The sequence below is a fragment of the Artemia sp. Qi Xiang Cuo genome, chromosome 21 (genome assembly GCF_049724085.1).
Source record: "Artemia sp. Qi Xiang Cuo chromosome 21, ASM4972408v1, whole genome shotgun sequence".
Classification (NCBI taxonomy): Eukaryota; Metazoa; Arthropoda; class Branchiopoda; order Anostraca; family Artemiidae; genus Artemia; species Artemia sp. Qi Xiang Cuo.
Genome location: NC_142814.1, coordinates 37626137 through 37648230, shown reverse-complemented (window position 1 = coordinate 37648230; position 22094 = coordinate 37626137). Strand labels below are relative to the sequence as shown.

The 22094-nt window shown below is 35.5% G+C and overlaps 1 protein-coding gene across 4 annotated transcripts in view; it reads left to right on the top strand.

Annotated features, from left to right (window-relative positions):
• The window catches only part of brp (ELKS/RAB6-interacting/CAST family member bruchpilot), a 381921-nt gene that overhangs the window by 260829 nt on the left and 98998 nt on the right, over positions 1-22094 (top strand). For all 4 annotated transcript variants that reach the window (XR_016143547.1, XM_089107019.1, XM_089107018.1 and 1 more), the window contains one exon: positions 12124-12263. Coding sequence is in view for 3 of the 4 variants with exons in the window: in XM_089107019.1 (XP_088963145.1) it covers positions 12124-12263 (140 nt within the window). In the remaining variant the exon portion in view is untranslated. The remainder of the gene's footprint in view (positions 1-12123; positions 12264-22094) is intronic.

The window sequence follows — 22094 nt, the reverse complement described above, 5'->3', positions numbered from 1 at the left end:
GGGCAACTACCCCCTCTCACGTCCAATTTTTCCCCAAACACATCCAATCAAAATTTTGAGATACCCATTCTATTCAACGTAGTTGAAAATTCTGGATATTAGGGCTTTGAGGATGACACCCCCCCCCTAGAGCCCTCAGGGTAAGGGTTGTAAGTTATGTCCTGGGGAAATATAAGATTTTTATAGAAAGCGTTGTCGTAGAAACTTCAAAAAGGGCTCATTCGATTGGAAATTGAAATGGCTAGTGCCCTTTTTAATAGTTGAAACTGATTGGAGGGCAACTAACCCCCCTTCACCGCCCACCATTTCCCCAAACACATCCAATCAAAATTTTGAAATAGCCATTTTGTTCAACGTAGTTGAAAGTTCTGGAAATTATATCCTTATGCGGGACATCCTCCCACAGTCTTCAGGGCAAGGGTTATAAGCTATGCCCTGGGGGCATATGTGGTTCTTATGAAAGGAATGCTCGTATAAACTTTAGAGAGAGCTCATTTGATTGGAAATTGAAAGTTCTAGTTCACTTTTTGAGCGTCAAAAGATATTGGAGGGTAACCATCTCTTTTAAGAGTCAAAAACGATTAGAGGGCACCTGCCCCCCCCCCCTCCTCGCCCTTTTTTCTTCAAGCCCTTCCGATAAGAACTTTGAGATAGCCGTTTAAAAAAAATAGTTCAAAGACCGTATAACGAAAACTCCGGGGCAGACACATCCCCCTAGGGCCCGAGGGCAGGCTTTGTAAGTTATACCCCGAGGGAATATATGGTTCCTATGGAAGGGATGCTCTTAAAAACTTCAGAGAGGGCTCATTTGATTGGAAATTGAAAGTTCTAGTTCAGTTTTTGAGAGTCAAAAGAGATTGGAGGGAAACTAGCCCCCCACGCCCCTTTTTCCCCAAATACATCCGATAAAATTTTGAGATAGCCATTAAGTTAAAAATTGTTCAAAAGTCGGATGACAAAAACTCAGGCGTCAACACAACCCCCCAGGGCCTGGGGACATGCGTTGTAAGTTATGGCCTGGGGCATATATGGTTCTTATGAAAGGGATGCTCGTATAAACTTCATAGAGGGCTCATTTGATTGGAAATTAAAAGTTCGAACTCACTTTTCAATAGTCAAAAGAGATCCGAGGGCACCTTGCCCCCCCTCCACGCCCTTTTTTCTTCAAACCCATCCGATAAGAACTTTGAGATAGCCATTTTTTTAAATAGTTCAAAGACCACATAACGAAAACTCCGGGGCGGAAACAGCCCCCAAGGGCCCGAGAGCAGGCGTTGTAAGTTATACCCTGGCAGAATATATGGGTTTTTATGGAAGGAATGCCTATAAAAACTTCAGAGAGGGCCCATTTGATTGGAATTTAAAAGTTCTAGTTCAGTTTTTGAGAGTCAAAAGAGATTGGAGAGCAACTAGCCCCCCATGCCCCTTTTTCCCCAATACATCCGATTAAAAGTTTGAGATAGCCATTAAGTTAAAAATTATTCAAAAGTCAGAGAACAAAAACTCAGATGTCAACACAACCCCCCAGGGCCAGGAGGCAGGCGTTGTAAGTTATGCCCTGGGGCATATATGGTTCTTATGAAAGGGATGCTCGTATAAACTTCAGAGAGGACTCATTTGATTGGAAATTGAAAGTTTGAGTTCACTTTTTAAAAGTCAAAAGAGATCCGAGGGCAACTAGCCCCCCCACGCCTTCTTTTTCCAACCCCATCTGATGAATATTTTGAAGTAGACATTTTGTTAAAAATAGTTCAAAGGTTGGATAAGAAAAACTCTGGTGTCAGTTAAACCCCCCAGGGCCCGGGGGAATGCGTGCTAAGTTATGCCTTAAAGGCATGTATGGTTCTTATGAAAGGGACGCTCGTATAAACTTCGTAGAGGGTTCATTTGATTGGAAAATGAAAGTTCTAGTTCACTTTTTAAGAGTAAAGAGATTTAAGGACAACTAGCCCCACCCCACGCCCCTTATCCCCAAAACTCATCTGCTACAAATTTTGAGATAGTCAATTTTTTGAAAATTATTCCAAATTTAGATAACAAAAACTCCGGTGTCAGCACAACCCCCCAGGGCCCGGAGGGTAGGCGTTGTAAGTGTTTTCCTGGGATGAAAGGGATGCTCGTATAAACTTCAGAGAGAGCTCATTTGATTAGAAATTGAAAGTTCTAGTTCACTTTTTAGGAGTCAAAAGATATCCGAGGGCAAATAGCCCCCCCCCCCCGCCCACGCACACACTTTTTCCCCAAACCCATCCGATATAAATTTTGAGATAACCATTTTGTTAAAAATAGTTCAAACATCAGATAATAAAACTACGGGTTCGACACAACCGCCAGGGCCCAGGGACAGGCGTTGTAAGTTATACTCTGGGAGCATATGTGGTTCTTATAGAAGGGATGCACGTATAAACTTCAGAGAGTGATCATTTGATTGAAAATAGAAAGTTCTAGTTCACTTTTAAAGAGTCAAAAGAGATCGAAGGGCAATTAGTCCCCCCCCCACGTCCTTTTCATCCCAAACCCAACAGATAAAAATTTTGAGATAGCCATTTTGTTACAAATAGTTCAAACATCGAATAATAAAAACTCCGAGGTTGACATAAACCCAGTTTTTCACTTTGATATTGTTACTTTGATACCAGTTTTGATGCTTTGATGAACATTTTATTTTTTTAAGAAGTTTTTTTTTTGAAATAAGGAATTTTTAAAACTTGAAACTTTTTGCGATCAAAAACGAACAAAATTAATTTAAAAAAAAATTTCCGAAAAATAATTTTTTCAAAGAAATGAAAGGCCATTTTAAACTTAAGCTCAGAAGATACAAATACCTGTTACAATTCAAACTCAAAACGACCAGAAATTACTATTGAAGAATAAGTGAAACTCGAAACGAACAGGAATTAAATAAACAATCCAAGCAAAAAACATACAGCAAGTAAAAATATAAATGAATGAATAGATCTTAAAGCGAGTAATGCTTAGATTGAATATGAAATTCAAGCTTAAAACGAAAAAAAATATATTGCTATTGAAGTATAAATGAAGCTTAAAACGAATAGAAATTAAATAAACAATCAATCCAAACAAACATACAATAGATACTCATTTTTAAGAATAAGTAAACCTTAAAACGAGTGGAACGGAAATTGAATATGTAGATGAAGCTGGAAACGAACAAAAATCACTACAAACAAGAGTTTGGGTATCGCATCCTTCTATCACTGTAATTGTCTTAAACCTACTGCGTCATTGGCGCTTTACTGAAAACTATACGCGTCTTGAACAGTCTTGGAAAGTATAAACAACATCAAATGGAATATTTGATGTATAATAATATTAATCGTTGAAAGATCCATCAGTTCAAGAATTTATTTCACTGTAATTTTATTTTTATTTTCAATGCTGTAAGAACTGGAAAAGAAGATATTTGTAATATAATTCATCAAACAGTTCGTGGTAACGAACTGTAAGGAGCGACCCGGCTCAATGGTAACCGAAACTCAAAAACGGAAGTTTGATACCAATAGATACATCAAAAGAATCAGATTTTAATTCTGATTTCAAATATATGTTTCATCAAGTTTATTCTTACTCATCAAAAGTTACGCGCCTGAGAAAATTTGGCTGATTTTCGAAAAAAGGGGCAAAGACCCCCTAAAAGTTATAGAACCTTAATGAAAATCACACCATCATATTCAGCGTATCAGAGAACCCTACTGAAAAGGTTTCAAGCTCCTATCTACAAAAATGTGGAATTTTCCCTTTTTTGCCAGAAGAAAGATCACGGATGCGTGTTTATTTGTTTTTTTTTTCTTTTCCCCAGGGGTAATCGTATTGACCCAGTGGTCCTAGAATATCGTAGGAGGGCTCATTGGAACGGAAATTAAAAGTTCTAGTGCCCTTTTTAAGTGACCAAAAAAAATGGAGGGCAACTAGGCCCCCTCCCACGCTCATTTTTTCCCAAAGTCACCCGATCAAAATTTTGAGATAGTCATTTTGTTCAGCATAGTTGCTGAACAAAATCTAATAAATATGTCTTTTATGATGACTTAATCCCCCACAGTTCCCAGGGGAAGGGCTGCAAGTTATGAACTTTGCCCATTGTTTACATATAGTATTGGTTATTAGGAAATATACAGACGTTTTCAGGGATGATTTTTTTCTGGTGGGGGAGGGCTGGAAGAGGGGGTTACTTGGGAGAATATTTCCGTGGAGGATGTTTCCTTGGGGTAAGGGACATTTCTATGAAGGGGTACCGGATTTCCCAGCATTATTTAAAAAAACGATCAGAAATTAAATTTAAAAAAAAACAAGTTTTTTCACTAAAAGTAAGAAGCAACATTAGAACTTAAAACGAACAGAAATTATTACGTATATGAGGGGGTTCGCCCCCAAGTCAATACCTCGCTCTTTACGCTACAGTTTTTTTTTGTGATTTGAAAAGAGCTATCTATTCTAGTTAAACGGCCTTTGTGATTCAGGGGTTTTTGATTTAAACAAAATTTTAACTTTAGAGTAAAGAGCGTGGTATTGACTAAGGGGAGAACCCTCTCATATACGTAAAAACATATTCGTAATAAAAAAACATAAAAAAAAGCGATACGGCTCAATAGTAATCGAAACTTTGAAAAACGGAATTTTCATGTCAATAAATGTACCAAAAGAATGGGCTTATATTGCTGATTCTAAATATATAAATTTTATTAAGTTTAGTATTACTCATCAAAGGCTCCTCTACAAGTGAAAGAATTTTAATGAAAATCACACCGTCAGATTCAGCGTATCAGAAAACCCTATTACATTGGTTTCAAGCTCATATCTGCAAAAATGTGCAACTTTGTATTTTTTGCAAGAAGAGATCACGGATGCGCATTTATTATGTTTTTTTTTTAAGGGGTAATCGTACCGACCCCGTGGTCCTACAACATCAAGAGACAGCTCATTCGATGGAAATTAAAAGTTATAGTGCCGTTTTCAGAGACCAAAAATGCTGGAGGGTAACTTGGCCCCCTCCCACGCCCCTTTTTTCCCAATTTTGTCTGATTCACAAGGGAACAAATTTTTTTGTACTTTCATCAGAGATATTTATTATAATTAACGACCTTTATGATTAAGGAGTCATTCTTAAAGAATTGGAACACGATTTGAATTTAACGTAAAGAGCGAGGTATTGACTAGGGGGCGAATCCCCATAATATATGAAATAAAAATATACGAATATAGAAGTTCGTTACGTAAGTAAATTTGTAAATTACGTCAGAACCAAATTTAGAGAAAGCCATTTAGCAAAAGAAAAGTAAATTTAATATACAAATTTTGTTTTACTTATTTGAGCCAAAATAAAAGCTGCATTAACTAAAATACGATCAGAAATTAAATAAAAAACAAGTTTTTTAAACTGAAAGTAAGGAGTGACATTAAAACTTCAAACGAACAGAAATTATTCCGTATATGAAAGGGGATGTCCCTTCCTCAACACCTCGCTCTTTACGCTAAAGTTTTTTATTGTTTAAAAAAATAAAGTTGTGGGAAAGTCAAACTTTAGCGTAAAGAGAGAGGCGTTGAGGAGGGGACATCCCCTTTCATATACGGAATAATTTCTGTTCGTTTTAAGTTTTAATGTCGCTCCTTACTTTCAGTTTAGAAAACTTGTTTTTTTATTTAATTTTCAGTTAAGCGCCAATGACGCAGTGGGCTTTTGTTTTTATTTACAGTTAAGGAAGGAGGCAGTATCCAAATACTTGTTTGTAGGGAAAGTATATTCGTCTTGAACAACTTTAAAAAGAGCTAATAAATTAAACTGAATATTTGATGTATAATGATATCAAGCTCATCAGTTCAACATATTACTATAATTTTAATGTGTATTTTCAATATTAAGTACAAAAGATAATATTTGTAATAAAATTGGTTTTATTTGTATTAAACTTTGGGTATTCTCTTAAAAACTAACAGAAATTAAATTATTTTTTTTCAAATGAAAGTAAAGAGAGACACTAAAACGAACGGAAATCATTCCGTATAGGAGGGGGGCTGTCCCCTACTTAACCCTGCGCTCATTTTGCTAATAATTGAAATTTTGCCTCAATTCTTGAACAACTTCTCAAACACAAAGGCCGTTGAATTGGAATAAGAAGTATTTTTAGAGCCTATAAACTGTAGCGTCATATATCCCCTCTATTTATTTCACGGTTATAATCGATTGATCACTTGAACCTATTGAGTCCTTCCGGAGATCTCTCTAACAGAGCGGAATGATTGTCTAAGAACTATTTTATCTGAATTCTCATTAGTTGGAAATCAAAAACCTTAGCTCTCAACTAATAAATCTGAAGATAACTTCTCTTTTATTAAAAAGCATTATCGAACCGTGCTTCAGTAGATTTAAAATAAAACTCTTTCCATAACCCGTTAAAGCTTTAAAATCAATTACGGAAAACTTCAAGGGATTTCGAAAGGATTTATTTGAAGTGAATTTTAGACACTTTAGATGCCGGAGTGGAAAACCAGCGGTCAGGCCTTAAAATAGGAAACAGCTGTAGAGATCGTCTGAAGACAGGCGTAAAAAATCAAAAACAAATCAAAGCGTCTCCTTCCACTCACAACACAATTCGAAAAAAAAGAAATATGTTCCTTGAAGTTTCAACTCTATCCCCAGCCGTAAAACAAAACATAACAGACTAACATAAACTATCTATTATTTTTAATAACATCTCTTGATCGTTGTATTGCGTCACACGATTGTTTTCTCAGCTGAAGTATAGTGGCTGGCTGAGAGTTACCGACATTACCGATTATCTAGGAGGATAGGAGATTTGCCTAAATTGAAGTTTACCAGAAATTCCTTCTGTGGTGGTGCATTAGGTTCGATCTTAGCTTGGTAATACGGGACCTAGAGTTCGAACTCCGCTGCAACAACACGCTGCAGGACTGACTCAAGGACATTAGTAGTCAAGAAGCGCCGTTAATCCAATAAACACATTCATAGATGTTTACCAGAAATTGAAAATAAAATTCAAACAAAATGGTCGCTTAAAATGAAAACCCATTCGTTTTTATCTTGTGCAGTTTGAAGTTTTTTACAACTTCAATTCTCAACCTTTACAATTTTTGAACTTTCTGCAAGAGCAGAAAGTTTCGACAGAAAGCAGGGAAAAAAATGCTGAACAAGGATAAAGAGATACCCATTAATTTCACAGATTTCACCGATCGATATAACATATGTCGTATGTTATGCAAATGTTCCATGTACGCATTATGCTGGGCCGTATGGTTGAGTTTGCCAATTTTCTGTTTTTGGGCTTTCAGCCTTTCTAATAGTAGGCTACATAAAGTTTATATGAAATATGAAACTAAACACTGTTTTAACATAGAAGCAAACAAGGAAACATGAGTTAATTTTACAGGCGTCATCAATCGATGCAGCAATACTATATGCTACAACCTCCTCCATATGGAGGAGTGTTTTGATTTCAAAGTGGACAAGTACCAATGGCAAACTCCAGGCAGCTTTTTATCTAAACTATGAAAGGCAATTCTTATGTTTTGTAAATGGTCAATTCTATTCTTCCAGAAAACATCTCTCGTTGCCGAAGACGGTAAAAAAAAAAAAAAAAAATATGATAACACTTCAGGCACGATGAAGAACAATAAACTAAAGACCTTTTCCTTATGTTTTACGTTTATTTTGTTTTCTTACATGGCTTGTCGGTTTTTCTCCATTTTTTTTCTCTTTTTCTCTAATGGCACATTAGGATTGGGGAAGTCGTATTAAATCTTTCTGAAGAAGCAAATCCTATCCAAAGGGTGGTTGCTACGTTTAGTCTGGGAGAATTCACGTCTCAAAAAAGGTTTCTATTTTCCAACATTGTTCAACGCAGCTCGGTCACTCAGTCATCAAATTAAAATTGCTTTTGTGTGAAAAATTAACTTTTAACTTACAAAGAAGAAGCTGAAATATGAATTATCGTGTAACATTCAAAAAAATATTTTTCCTAATATTTGACAATTAATCCTTAAGATATGTAATTTGGCGGATTACAAAAGCAACTAAGTTAAACATTGGCTTGTATACAAGAAGATTACAGTTTTATGAGAATTATAATTAAATTAGAAGAAACAATTTAAAAATAATAGAAACTATACCACAAATAATAATAAATTATAAGAACATATATAAATTATGAGAATATAAAGGGACAGAAATACATTTAAACTAATCTACTGCGTAACAAAGGACTTTGAGAATAATTTTCTTGAATCTTTCAAAATGAAAACCCATTAGTTTTTATCAAGTGCAGTTTGAAGTAATTAAAACTTCAGTTCTCAAACTTTACAATTTTTGAATTTTCAGTCTATCTCCAAGAGCAGAAAGTTTCGATAGGAAGTGAGAAAAAATACTGTTTTGAACAAGGTTAAGGAGACACCCATTAATTTCACAGATTTCTTGCATATTTCACGTTAAATTCTTAGACAACGCTAGTTCTCATACAAAAGAAAGTGCAGCTAAGGATGACAACAGTGAAACAAGTGCAACCTAGGTTTGCTTTTAAATAGATGGTATACGCAAAGATACAATAGCGTTAAACTTTAATGTTAAGGTGATTTGTTTGAATTTCCTGATCATGTGAAGAGGCAAATATATTACTTTATCAACAAAATTATGAAAACTACAGCATAGAATGGTGGAAGGGGGGCCGCCCAGACCGCATTATATTAAATACGTAACCTAAACTAACCGAACCTAAGAAATACCAACTAAATATTTAATTAAATAAAAGTTCAAAGAGGGATAAAATCCTTTTAATAGACAGTGTTTCACAAACTGTCATAGAAATTCATAAAAAATACCAGATATTTCGGTCACATATGCAGTGACCGTCATCAGTAGTAAAACTAAAAGTTCAGTTTAGTTTTACTACTGATGACGGTCATTGCATATGTGACCGAAATAACTGATATTTTTTAATGAATTTTTATCACTGTTTGTGAAACACTGTCTATTAAAAGCATTTTATCCCTATTTGAACTTTTATTTATCGTCATGGAAAGACAGTGTGGTCTCCGAAATTATCTACGTCATATTTACTAAAGTATAGCTACAATGTAGTTTCCCACCGAGCCGAAGTTAATATATTGTCTGGTATAAAGACCATGAAAACCGGTTTCTATGGTCTCATGTTCGCGATACAAGATCTTGAGTGTGGTGGTTTCTGTGGTGGCAAAAGTACCTTCCTTTTTTCTACTGAACCGGATTATAAATGATAAAAAAGCATTAGTGGCAAGAGAGTTGTATTCACACTAAACTCCGTATAATTGAAGGTATCTATTTGATTTTCTTGTCCCATACATAGGAGAATTTTATTTAGTTTCTTATCATATCTGAATGATTCCTGGACATGTTCGACATGTCGAATAATGTTCTATAGTAGAATGTTCACAAGATATAAGTTTAGAGCAGAGCAAAGACCGTGTGAAAAGCAGTGTGCTTGATCCAAAGCCACTTTTTGCATAAATCCTTCCTTATGGCGTCTTCCCGTTACATTTGGGGGCGACTGAATCCCTTTCGGAGATCAGAAAATTCTTTTTATTAGGGATACGTTTTAAGCTTTATTTTTTCTCTTCAGTCTTGGGGCTAAAAATCATACTAACCTTTATCCGAGAAAATACTGGACATTTATCCAGCTTCGAGTCATATCTTTAATATGTCCCATACATTTTGAACATCTGCTAGGCTTCAACAGGCCAAAAATGGTGTTATTCCTTTAGTCAATGCGACAATTGGACAATTTGGACAGTTGGTCAGTTGGGCAATTTTATTTTTGCAAATGGGAGTCCCCTTGACCCTGCAAATTTGACCCTGTAGATTCATTTTTTTTTCAAAATTCCCTTCATTTGTTTGTCATGGTAGGCCAGTTTGGGCTTATATAAGATTTTTATTTAAAAAAAAAAGAAAAAACAAGAAAAAACGGAGAGACTGATTTTCCCTGGCGTATTCGACTCAATCGAAAAAAAACTTAGCACTAAGAGATCTTACAGGAATCTTTGTTATACTCTGAATTTCAATGCGTTTAATCCCCATCCTCGCGTAAGCTTAGCTATACACCAATGTCTAAACGATGTCATTTTGGATCAGTGGAACTGTTTATAAGCCAATTATGATTGGAAACCAATTGGAACCCACTTGTGATTGGTCGAAAATGAGTATGGTTAAGCGTGGTCTATAGCTAAGCACACATGTGAATTCAGTTTAAGCAAATCCTCATGTACAGTTTATTGGGCATTACGTCGGTGTATCAATACATCAATTTCAACAAAATTTTATCTTTGTATTAAAATTGCTTGCCTTTCCCTACTTTGATAAATGAATAGAATTCTTGTACTAAAAATCTAATTGTTTATAAATATAAACAAATTCCATAACCAAAACCAACCCTCTAGAGCGAGCAAGTACACATGATTATTTTTTCGGGGGGGGGGGGGGGGGGAATTTAAAAACACTTTTTTATGATTCGAGTAAGAAATACCCAGAAATTTGACAATAGTTTAGGATTTTGGGACGGGCTCACCCTCTCCCTCGGTATGTCTCTGTATTAGAATTTTGAACTTTCTCGTTGACTGCATTGTAATCTGTTATAATATTGATTAAAACTCTATTATATCGGAATTAATTAACAATTTCAATACTGAATCCGACATAGCCGACATTTCATCAAGTTTACACAAACTTTAAGTTTATTTTGATGAGATAATCTCTATTTAGAAACTTGTTCATGCTTAGAGCCTTACACGGGGAGAGGAGTTTTTTGGACTGCGTCATGCTTCCCTCTCTCCCTATAGATTATGATTTTACTATTTCTCACCTTCCCTATTGTACTTAAAGCTTGTATTCACGCTTCTAAGATACTAGATAAGGTAAGATATTTATTTCAAAAAGATCACTATCACAAGCCCACAAAGGGCCGAATTCGGACTTCGGAGTCGACAATAAATGGTTGGACTAAAACTGGCCAAAATGCAAAAAACAACGAAATAGAAAAATCATAATGAACAATCATTTAACAGTCAATAATAATAACTGTAAAAAGTCAATTAAAAAGTTAAAAAGATAAAATGTGGTCAAACTAAACTTACACAAATACGAATCAGAAAAAGAATTAGAACGGACATAAAAAAAGGAAGGGGGGAGGGGGGGATAAGCGAATAGAAAAAAAAACAGAGCGAGACAGAAAGGAATATAAATTAACAGGGACACGAATAAAATGTAAATAATTCAACTACAGTAAGTCAATAAAAGAGTTAAAAAATTAAAACTGGTCCAGAAGGGGGTGGAGGAGGGGACAAAAATAAATAAATAAACCCCCCCCCCCAAAAAAAGAACGAAAAATAAAATATGTAAAAATTAACGGGAGAACTGAAAAAAGGGGGGGACAAGCAAATGAGTGCAAGAACCTGGGCAGCACCATCAGCTAATAAACAAAAAAGAGGGGGAAAAAAGAAACTATTGGGACATTTTATTCATTTTTTCTGTAATAAAAGAATTGTATACTTGTAGTAAATGTGATTGGGGGCAACTGAATTTATTTAAAAGTTTAAGGAGGGAAAGCGAGGAGCTGTTGATACTAGCTGTCCTTAAGGTAATGACAAACGGGGCAATGCATATTCACTCAAACTTTGATTCTCTTATCTTCATTACTCTGTTGATTTTCTCTTTGAGAACGGCCAATCAAATGTTTTTGAAATTAATCTTAGATTCGTCAGATAAGTGAAATGACAAATACACTTTTTTTTTGGCGAAACACCCTTGTTATTTATTTCAGTGTAATTTGGTTACGTGTATTTTGCCCCCCCCCCCCTCCCCTCAACATAAATTTTTGTGCACGTACTTGGACCTTGCCTTAAAATATTTTGCAAAACACTGTTTCTCTTCATATTTGTGTACAAATTTGGTAAAAAATTATGAATTTTTTTTTTTGAAAATTTCAGAATAGTAGGTAAGTCTAAGTCAACTAATTCAAATAAGACACACATGCAAAGAAAGAAAATGGCAGCAATCCCTCTTAAACAGTCACATTTAAGAAACAAAGAAAAAAAGGAAATCAAATTTAATTATGCTATTTCTTCTAGTTGGAGCGAGATGACCTCTCTACCGAAGTTGCAGTACTCAAAGACAAGCTAGACAAGTCTCAGATATTGCTTGCAAGGGCTAATGAAGAAAAGGAAACAAATAACAAGGAGTTTGAGCGACTCCTTGAGAAATACGATAGGTATCTCATATATTAATTTATTTTTTAATATATATAAATGCTATTTTTTATACCAAAATGTAAAAAAAAACAACTAATTAAGCCAAGAAACATTGCTGAAATTAATCACAGCACACATGACCAAAATTGACAAAAAAATATAATTCAGGTCTGTCATTTGGACCAAGACCAGTGAACCAAGCATCTTTCCCTCAAAGATTTAAAAAGCCATAAAATATACGGTTAAAACAATGAAAACTATTAAAAACGGGGTAAAATTTGATATTGTTTAGTTATCCTCTAAGAATTTCTTGACCCTTTGTTTTTCTTAAGGAAAACTTTAAAATATACTGTATTTGTTTTCAAATAATTCTTCTCTGATAAAGAAAATAAAGATCAGGAATCTGAAACAAATATCAGGATACTGCCTCCGAAAACACTGAATATTTTGAATGTTTTTACAACTGTTTCATATCAATTTTCTTTGCTATACGTCTCGCAATTTTCACCATTGGTAGACTTACTTACTTAGTAGACTTAGTGGACTTATGTCATGCCGGTCGGTGCGTGGTGTAGAGAATGACACTTGCCTTCTTCATTCCCTACGGTCAATTACGAGCGCTTGCTCTTCGTTAGCTGTACCTTATATCCTCCTCAGGCTCTTTCACTAGAATAGATCAGTAGTCTTAAGGGTTCCTGTTGATCTTTGCCACGTCTCAGCTCCTTAACATTGATGTTGGGTTTTTGCCAAAGATAGTAGTTCAGTCTTCTCATGCTAGAAGAGGATTTAGATATTCTCACTTGAAAATCAGAAAGAAAAGAGCCTTCTGAAGAAATCATGGAGCCCAGGTAGGTGTACTTTTGAGCAATTTCGATATGGTGTTACCCAGTTTAACAAAAAATCAGCAGACGAAGGGTAAATTGCTGCGATTTTGGTTTTGTTCCAGATTATATGTAGTTCAGCTTTTGCCACTTTTTCCTATAAGATTTGGAGCTCTTCTAGCAGCTGTTCCATTGAGCCCACCAGAGTGTCCGAGTCATAGGTAAAGCCAGTGTCTGGAATGACATGATCTCCAAACTTGATCCCGAACCTGAGGCGTGAAGTAGTTTTTGTTATAATTTAGTTTGTGATGAAATTGACAAGCTTCAAGGTCACTAAACATCTTTGCTGGACATCTGTCGAGATCTGGAAGAACGGGCTGTGAACGTCATTCACTTGACCGCAGCTCTCCGTCCTATGGTGCAGAACCTTAAACTGACGACGATATTTCTCCGGGAGGCCGGTCGACCCTAAAATTTGCGAGACAGCCTGTAGATCGACTGATCCAAGTGCAACATAAAAGTCAACGAAGGGAATAAAAAAGTTTTGTTGAAAATCCGTGGCATTTTCCATTATTTGACAAATAACGAAAATCTACTCGATTGTTGAACGATTCGACAGAAAGCCAGCTTGATCAGCTCACCATTTTCTGATATCCCAAAATTTCAATATCCTGAAATTGATCCAGCAGGACAATTGAGAATAGTTTACTGGTGACTGACAACAGGCCTATTCCCCAGTAGCTAGAGCAGTAATTTCTTTAACCGGTCTTAAAAAGACTATTTAATCAAAAAGAAAGAAAATAAAAAGCCTGATAAGACAAGCACATAAAATGCATAAAAAAATCTCAAAGGATAGACACTATGTTAAACTATTGAAAATGAAAATCATCAGACGATTATAAAACAAGAAAAAGCAATTTGTGGTAAACGAAATAAGAAACATAGTGAAAAGAAAATAACCCTGATGAAATGTAGGGGAGGAAAACCTTCCAATTGAAGCGGTCAGTCTATAAAAATCATAAGTTGATGAGACTTGCTTTTTGGCAAACTTGTTTAAAAAAAAGAAGAAAAAACGTTATCCACTAAATTATTTTTCCAATGCTATTTCATTATTTGTCGTACCATTTCTGTTTCCCACGTGTATTTTATAAAATTTAAGTAAAAAAATTAATATTTAAATAAAACATAAGTACTTAACACTTAATACTATTTACTATTCTATATGCTATATACATGCTTTTGGTAAACTTGTTGAAAAATAGACGACGAAATCTAATAAATATCTAATAAATATAAAATGTAAGTACTTAAATATAAAAATTTAAGTAAAAATAAAGCAAAAAAATATAATGAGTTATTCCTACTGTGAATATAGGACTGTACCGAAACAAACTGGGCTAGTATATGCGGGTATGCCCATATTAGGAAATAAAATGCAAAAAAGATATTAAAGGGCATTTGAAACCAATGAATGAGAAATAAGCTGAATTTACTACTCTGCACTCCAAACAAATAACCCCAAATGAATTCATTTAATTTTTGCTCTAAGTCAATAAAAATGGAAATTAAGGTCTGGAAAATAGAATAGTAAAACAGAATGCAAAAATGAATCAACTATTGGACAAAAAATCCTTTTTCGAAGTAGTGACTTCAGCAACTTTAAGAAAATAAATCGAAGAAAAATATTGATATATCTTTTCCTAAAAACCCTACAAAGCTTTTCCAATTTTCTTATACGATCCAGTTCAGGAATCTAGAGGGAATAGTGTCCTTTTATTTCTGAATAGGAGTATCTCATCCCTTGACAGTAATTCAGGCTTCTGGAATTTAAAATATAAAAAGCCTATTATCTCCCAAGATTACTATTTTATTTTGGGCTCTAAAAGAACTTATTTTGTAGCTTTTGAGCTGCAGAAACCTGACGATTTTTAACAATAAAACTTTATTGTTAATAATAAAATTTCTATACAAGCTTAATACAATACAATATTAATACAATAGTACATCAATACAGTACAATTTCAATACAAATAAAATTAGCAATAATAACAAAATATTTTAACAATAAAACTTTGCACATGGAAGGAGTAAATGGAAGAGTTCCATGCTGTTTTAATTGCTCTGGAAGAATGCTTTCACCAAACGTTCGATCTGTAAGACATGAAAAGATACAAATAAAACATCGCCGCGAAGCTTGACTTGGCTAAAAAAAAGCACCGCCAGTAAAATTGCACAAACCACTTCCAAACAGCTGACTGAACTAACAATAGCACCTAACAATAGTCCATAGCAGAACATCTTATGTAATTATCAAGGCATTTGCCAAGAAATTGTTTAAGAATGAATATAAAGACAAAGATGTTTTTAAAATCTAATTTATTTTACTATCAAACGAATGTATATGTAAATGTATAATGTATATATGCCTACCCGAAAGACGCATTGCCTCATAAGGACTAGGTCAAATTATCAGATTACATACGTCCTTAAGGAAAATGAAATAAAATTAAGAGAAAGTGAAATGGGGAGATAAAAATTGTAAAACAGATAATTGCAAAACAGAATATAATTGCAAAACAGAATTTACCACTTGCTGTTTCACAGTTTCACCTTGGTTATCCCAAAAACACTATGTGACATTTGTTGTGAAGCTTACGTTAGTAGCTCCCCCTGAAAGATATTAAATTATGTTGTCTCTTTCAATCTGTTTCCTATTGTCTTATTTGTGTCCTAGAATATTTGGAAGCGTCTGTTTCCATCAAAAATTTGTCACTTCCTCTTTTCTTACTACCAAAAATGTATGAAGAATAGGGCTTTTAACATTAAAATTCCTATCCATCTTAACAGTAAGAAAATCCCTTAAGTCATTTTCAGTTTTTCTGCTCTTCATTCTTTTTCTTTATTTCCCCATATCTACAAGCTTTTATTTTCTTCCAAGAAGTGTTAATCCCTCTTATCTACTTCAAAAAATAATAGCGGGAAAATGGAGTTATTTCAAAATTCTATAGGTCTTATCTAGGAAGCCTAAAAAACGTTCCGGGACGAATTCGATTTAAAAAATCATAGGAAATCAAAAATATAAAGGGGACTGATCCCTTCTTTAGCCCCCACTCATAGTACTAAATTTTGATCGATAACATTTTGGCCTTGTTCACGCCTAAATTACTATTTTACGGGCCAAAACTGTAGAACGTGCCAATTTTATGTGGAGTAATCTACAAAAGAGCACTGGATATTTAAATACCCATTAAAATGAATCCTCTTTTAATAATCTAGGACTACAGACTGAACGGCCAGATCCGTGACCTGTGAAACATTAAGATATTTCATTTTTTGGCGATAGCTGCTTTTTGCTTCTTGCGCAAGTTCGATTTCATATTTCTATCAAGAATGCAACCCTTTTGCAGTGAATGCTATGAAACGGTTGATCCAAGGCTCTCTTGAATTTGAGAGAGAGTACTATCCCCTTCGTCAACGCCCCTTTTCCTGATTCAAGTTTAATATTTCTATAACAATGCTCAGAAAACGATAATTATTCCTAAAAAAAAGTGCACACCCAAAATGCTTTTTCCGAGGGGGAAAGGGCGCAAATGCCAGAAATGAATTATTAGCTGATCGTTTCACGGTTTTCAAGGAGGGTTTGTCGAGCAAATATTTTTTTTTTATAAGGATGCCTCCCATAAACACCGGCTGGGTGCAACAGGGTCAATACCCCCTGGGCAAAAAGAAGACATAAAAAATATATATGATTAGGAAAAATGAAAAATACCCTCTTCCGCTGCTGGGAAATTTCCTGGAGGTGCTCATGGTGCCCTTCCCCCGCCTGCGTATCCAGCATTTGTGCCGTTAAGTATAAAAATCTAATATCTTATGTTACACAGAATTTTTTCTGCAAGTAGATGGGATCTATGACCGTCCGGTACCCATGTTATATGCTTAGTCCAAAAGTATTTGCACAAATGAAAACAGATAAGAGATTAATTTTGAATCCCCTTCCCCCAAATAAAACCCCCTCTATATTTATCTATCTGAAGGTTTATGGAGAGTTAGAAACTTTGGGTATATAAACACACTTCTTGAGGTTTCAGCTCCACCTCCAACCTACGCAAAAATCTACTAGTGCTCCCCCATAATAGCTGATGCTTAATTATGTGTCATTATACATAATTTTTTTAAGCCTCAAATGAATCAACTTAGTTAAATGAGGCTTTAAAATAAGTATTTTTATTAACAACTAATTTTGTATGAACTATTTGACAGTGAATGCGCCACCGTGTGGCATTAGGCTACTGCCTTTAAGAATGGGAAATTCGAAACGCCACAGAAAACCTCTTGCAGTGGTATAATCGTTTACCTCTTAAAAAAACACGAGAGATTTTAAATCCGTTCTAATGAGCCTTCGCCCTATTTTCTGGGACTGTTGGTTCGGTACGACTAGCCCTCGGAAGAAAAACAAGCAAACAAACAAATAAACGGGACTCTATGGTCATTCTTCTGCTAAAAATGGCAAATTTCGCATTTTTTTAGGTAAGAGCTTCAACCCTCAGCAATAGGGTTCACCGATATTTGATAGTGTAACTTTAACCAAGATCAATTGCTCTTTTGTTTTTTTTCTCCTATTAAAAAAAATCAGATAGATTTTTTAGGCTCGTAACTTTAAGAGGCTAACCTCAGTCTTAATGAGTTTCGCATATAACGAATTACCATAAATAGTCAATTATTTGGGCGTATATATTGTGATTAGAAGCCCTTTTCTTAGAGTTTTGGTCACTTTAGAGCGAGTCGTTCTTTACGTACAGTTCGTTACCACGAGCTGTTTCATAACTCATCCTTCATAACAGTCATAGGCAGCGCGCTAGCGCTGCCTTAGTAAAGAACGATGTGGGCACAATGTGTATTTTTTCTTCAGCCGGGCACTTCGTATCGAAGGAGTTGTCGTAGAAACTTCGAAAAGGGCTCATTTGATTGGAAATTGGAGTGGCTAGTGCCCTGTTTAATAGTCGAAAGTGATTGGAGGGCAACTAGACCCCGCCCCTCCCCACGCCCATCATTCCTCCAAAAACATCCAATCAAAATTTTGAGATAGCCATTTTGTTCAGTGTAGTTGATTTCCAGATAGAAAATATATTTTTGAGGAGGACACTTCCCCACTACCCTTGGGACAAGGATTTTAAGTTATGCCCTGAGGGCATATAAGAACAATGTTGGCACAATGTACTATGTATTATTTTTTTCCTTTCGAGCAGGGCACTTCATATGGAAGGGGTCGTCGTAGCAACTTCAAAAGTGCTCATTCGATTGGAAATTGAGAGTTCTAGTGCCCTTTTTAATAGTCGAAAGTTATTGGAGGGCAACTAGCCCCCCCCCCAAGCCCATCGTTAGCCCACACACATCCAAGAAAAAATTTGTGAGTTTACTTGTGCTCGGATTTGTTGAATTCCAGATAGAAATTATGTTTTTGATAATAACGATCAACCACCGCCGTCAGGGCAAGGGTTTTAAGTTATGTCCGGTGGGCAAATGAGGTTTAAAGAGAGCATGATGATGCAGTAACTTCAAAACAGGCTCATTCGATTGGAAATTCGAAGGGCTAGTACCCTTTTTAATAGTCAAAAGTGATTGGAGGGCAACTAGCCCCCCCCCACGCCCATCATTCCCCCAAACACATCCATTCAAATTTTTGAGATACCCATTTTTTTCAGCGTAGTTGATTTCCAGATAGAAAATATGTTCTTGAGGAGGAGTCTCCCCCAAAACCCTCAGGGCAAGGGTTTTAAGTTATTCCCTGGGGACATATAATGTTTTTTATAGAAGGCGTTGTTGTATAAACTTCAAGAAAAGCTTGTTTGATTGGAAATTCAAAGGGCTAGTGACCTTTTTAATAGTCGAAAGTGATTGGAGGGCAACTAGCCCACCCCCCAAGCCCATCATTCCCCCAAACACATCTCATCAAGATTTTGAGATAGCTATTTTGTTCAGCGTAGTTGATTTCCAGGTAGAAAATATGTTTTTGAGGAGAATACTCCCCCACAGCCCTCAGGCCAAGGGTTTTATGTTATGTCCTGGGGGCATATAAGGTTGTTAAATCAGGCGTTGTCGTAGAAACTTCAAAAAAAGCTCATTCGATTTGAAATTCAAAGGGCTAGTGCCCTTTTTAATAGTCAAAAAGTGATTGGAGGGCAACTAGCCCCCCACCCCCATGTTCATCATTCCTCCAAACACACCCAATAAAAATTTTGAGATAGCCATTTTGTTCAGCGTTGTTGATTTCCTGATAGAAAATATATTTTTGAGGAGGACACTCCCCCACAACCCTCAGGACAAGGATTATAAGTTATGCCCTGGGGCTCATTTGATTTGAAATTCAAAGGGATAGTACCCTTTTTAATAGCCAAAAGGGATTTGAGGGCAACTAACCCCCCTCTCACGCCCACCTTTTCCCCAAACACATTTAATCAAGATTTTTAGATAACCGTTTTATTCAATGTAGTTGAAAGTTTTGGTAAAAATATCTTTAAGGATCGCAACCCCTCCCCCCAAAGCCCTCTGGGCAAGGCTTTTAGGTTATGCCCTGGGGTATATAAAGTTTTATTGAAAGCGTTGTCTTAGAAATTTCAAAAAGGCTCATTCAATTGGAAACTGAAAGGGCTAGTGCCTTTTTTAATATTTGAAAGTGATTGGATAGCGACCAACGCCCCTCTCACGCCCACAATGTTCCAAAACACATCCAATCAAAGTTTTGAGATATCCATTTTGTTCAACGTAGTTGAACGTTCTGGAAATTAGGTCTTTTAGGACGATAACCTCCTTAGAGCCCTCAGTGCAAGGGTTGTAAGTTATGCCCTGGGGGCATATAGGGTTTATATAGAAAGTTCTTGTATAAATCATAGGCAGCAGGATCGCTCTGCCTAAGTAAAGAACGGGGACACTCGAGAACGGGACAAGAAACGGGGACTAAGTAAAGAGGAGGACACTCCCCCACAATCCTTTGGGCAAGGGTTTTAAGTTATGCCCTGGGGGCATATAAGAACGATGTTGGCACAGTGTATTATTTATTAATTTTTTCCTTTAGAGCAGGGCACTTCGTATCGAAGAAGTTGTCGTAGAAACTCCGAAAAGTGCTCATTCAATTGGTAATTGGAGTGGCTTGTGCCCGTTTTAATAGTCTAAAGTGATTGGATGGCAACTAACACCCCTCACACGCCCACCATTTCCCCAAACACATCCAATTAAAATTTTGAGATAGCCATGCTGTTGAACGTAGTTGAAAGTTTTGGACCTTACAACGTTTAACGTAGTGAAAGTTCTGGACCGTAGTTGAAAGTTCTGGACATAACAGACCTTAGGGTATGGGTTGTAATTTATGCCCTGGGGGCATATAAGGTGTTTATAGAAAGTGTTGTCGTTTTCAAAAGGGCTCATTCGATTGGAAATCGAAAGGCTTAGTGCCCTTTTTAATAGTCGAAAGTGATTGGAAGGCTTGACATTTTTATAATAAAGATCGAAGTGGGTATAATGTATTATTTTTTGTTGTTGTTGTTGTTGTTTAGACCAGGGCACTTCGTATCAAAGGAGTCTTCGTGGGAGCTTCGAAAAGGGCTCATTCGATTGAAAATGGAAAGGGCTGATGCCCTTTTGAATAGTCGAAGGTGAGCTGACGCCCACCATTTCCCGAAACACATCCAATCAAAATTTTTAGATTTAAAAAGGCTCATTCGATTGCAAATTCAAAGGGCTGATGCCCTTTTTAATAGTCGAAAGTGATTTGAGGGCATCTAATCCCCCTTCCACTCCCACCCTTCCACGCCAACCCTCCCATTTCTGCTCTTAAAATTTAACCAAATCAAAATAGCGTAAGTGTATCCAAGCTATCAAAGAAAGTAAACAGATTTTTTTTGCGAATGGTATCAAGTTTTCCATTTCAGGTCAACTAGAGGAGGTATGAAAATAAATTAAACAGTACTATTTGTGTCCAGATATTTAAAAGGGTGTATGTTGTTAAAAATTGCTGAAAATTTTTCTCCAGCATACAAATAGCAGGCCATACTATAAAGTCTTAAAAAATGAAAAGATTTAAAGTATTATTTTCTTTTTCCCTGAAAAGACTATGTCAATATAAAACGAACAGAAATTAATTTAAAAAAAACTTTTTCCACAAAATGAGTTTTTCAAAGAAAAGTAAAGAACTCCATTAAACAAAAAATGAGCAAAAATAAAATCAAATAATCTACCAAGCGTGAAACTACCACAAATCAGCATCGATAAATAAATGAAACCCAAAATGAACAGAAATTAAATAAATAACCGAGTCAAACTCAAAACGATTAGAAATTAAATAAGCTGGGCGCAATACCCTTATGCCTTCCCAAGGCCTGAACAAAATTTGCACTACTGAAAAAATGCAAATGAATGTGCATTGTCAGTTTAATATACATATACTTATATTTAGTAATCAAAATGTTAATATTATTTGATTTATTAAAGTTATAAAAATAAAAACATTTATATTTCAGGAGTGAAATATAATCAGAAATACGGACGTCATCCAATATCAAAATACGCTTACTACATTTTATTACTTGGTATGTGGCATGATTAGTAGAAGAATAAGACCATCCAAATTTTCATTACAAATACCACGCCATCTATTAATGGTTTTAGATAGAAGATTTATTTCAGATAAAATAAAAACAAATCTATGTAATGAATTTATACTATGATAATCAGAACTTTCGCAATAAAAAATGGTATAAGCCTAGAATTACGGCTATTGAGAAGGAAACATGTTAAGAAAACAGTTTTTACTAATTAATATGCAGAAAAATTGCAGTTAACAAATTTTGAAGGTGATTTCATTATACTTTACCCCTAAACCCTCCCCCTAATATGTAATCATATAGCTAAAATTATATATTTCCCCAACGCTAAATTGAACCAACGCTGATGAAATCAAAAAACGGAAAACATATGGGGAATATACAATTAAGGCTATATATTTGCACAATAGGGGGGGGGGGAGGGGGATTGTGG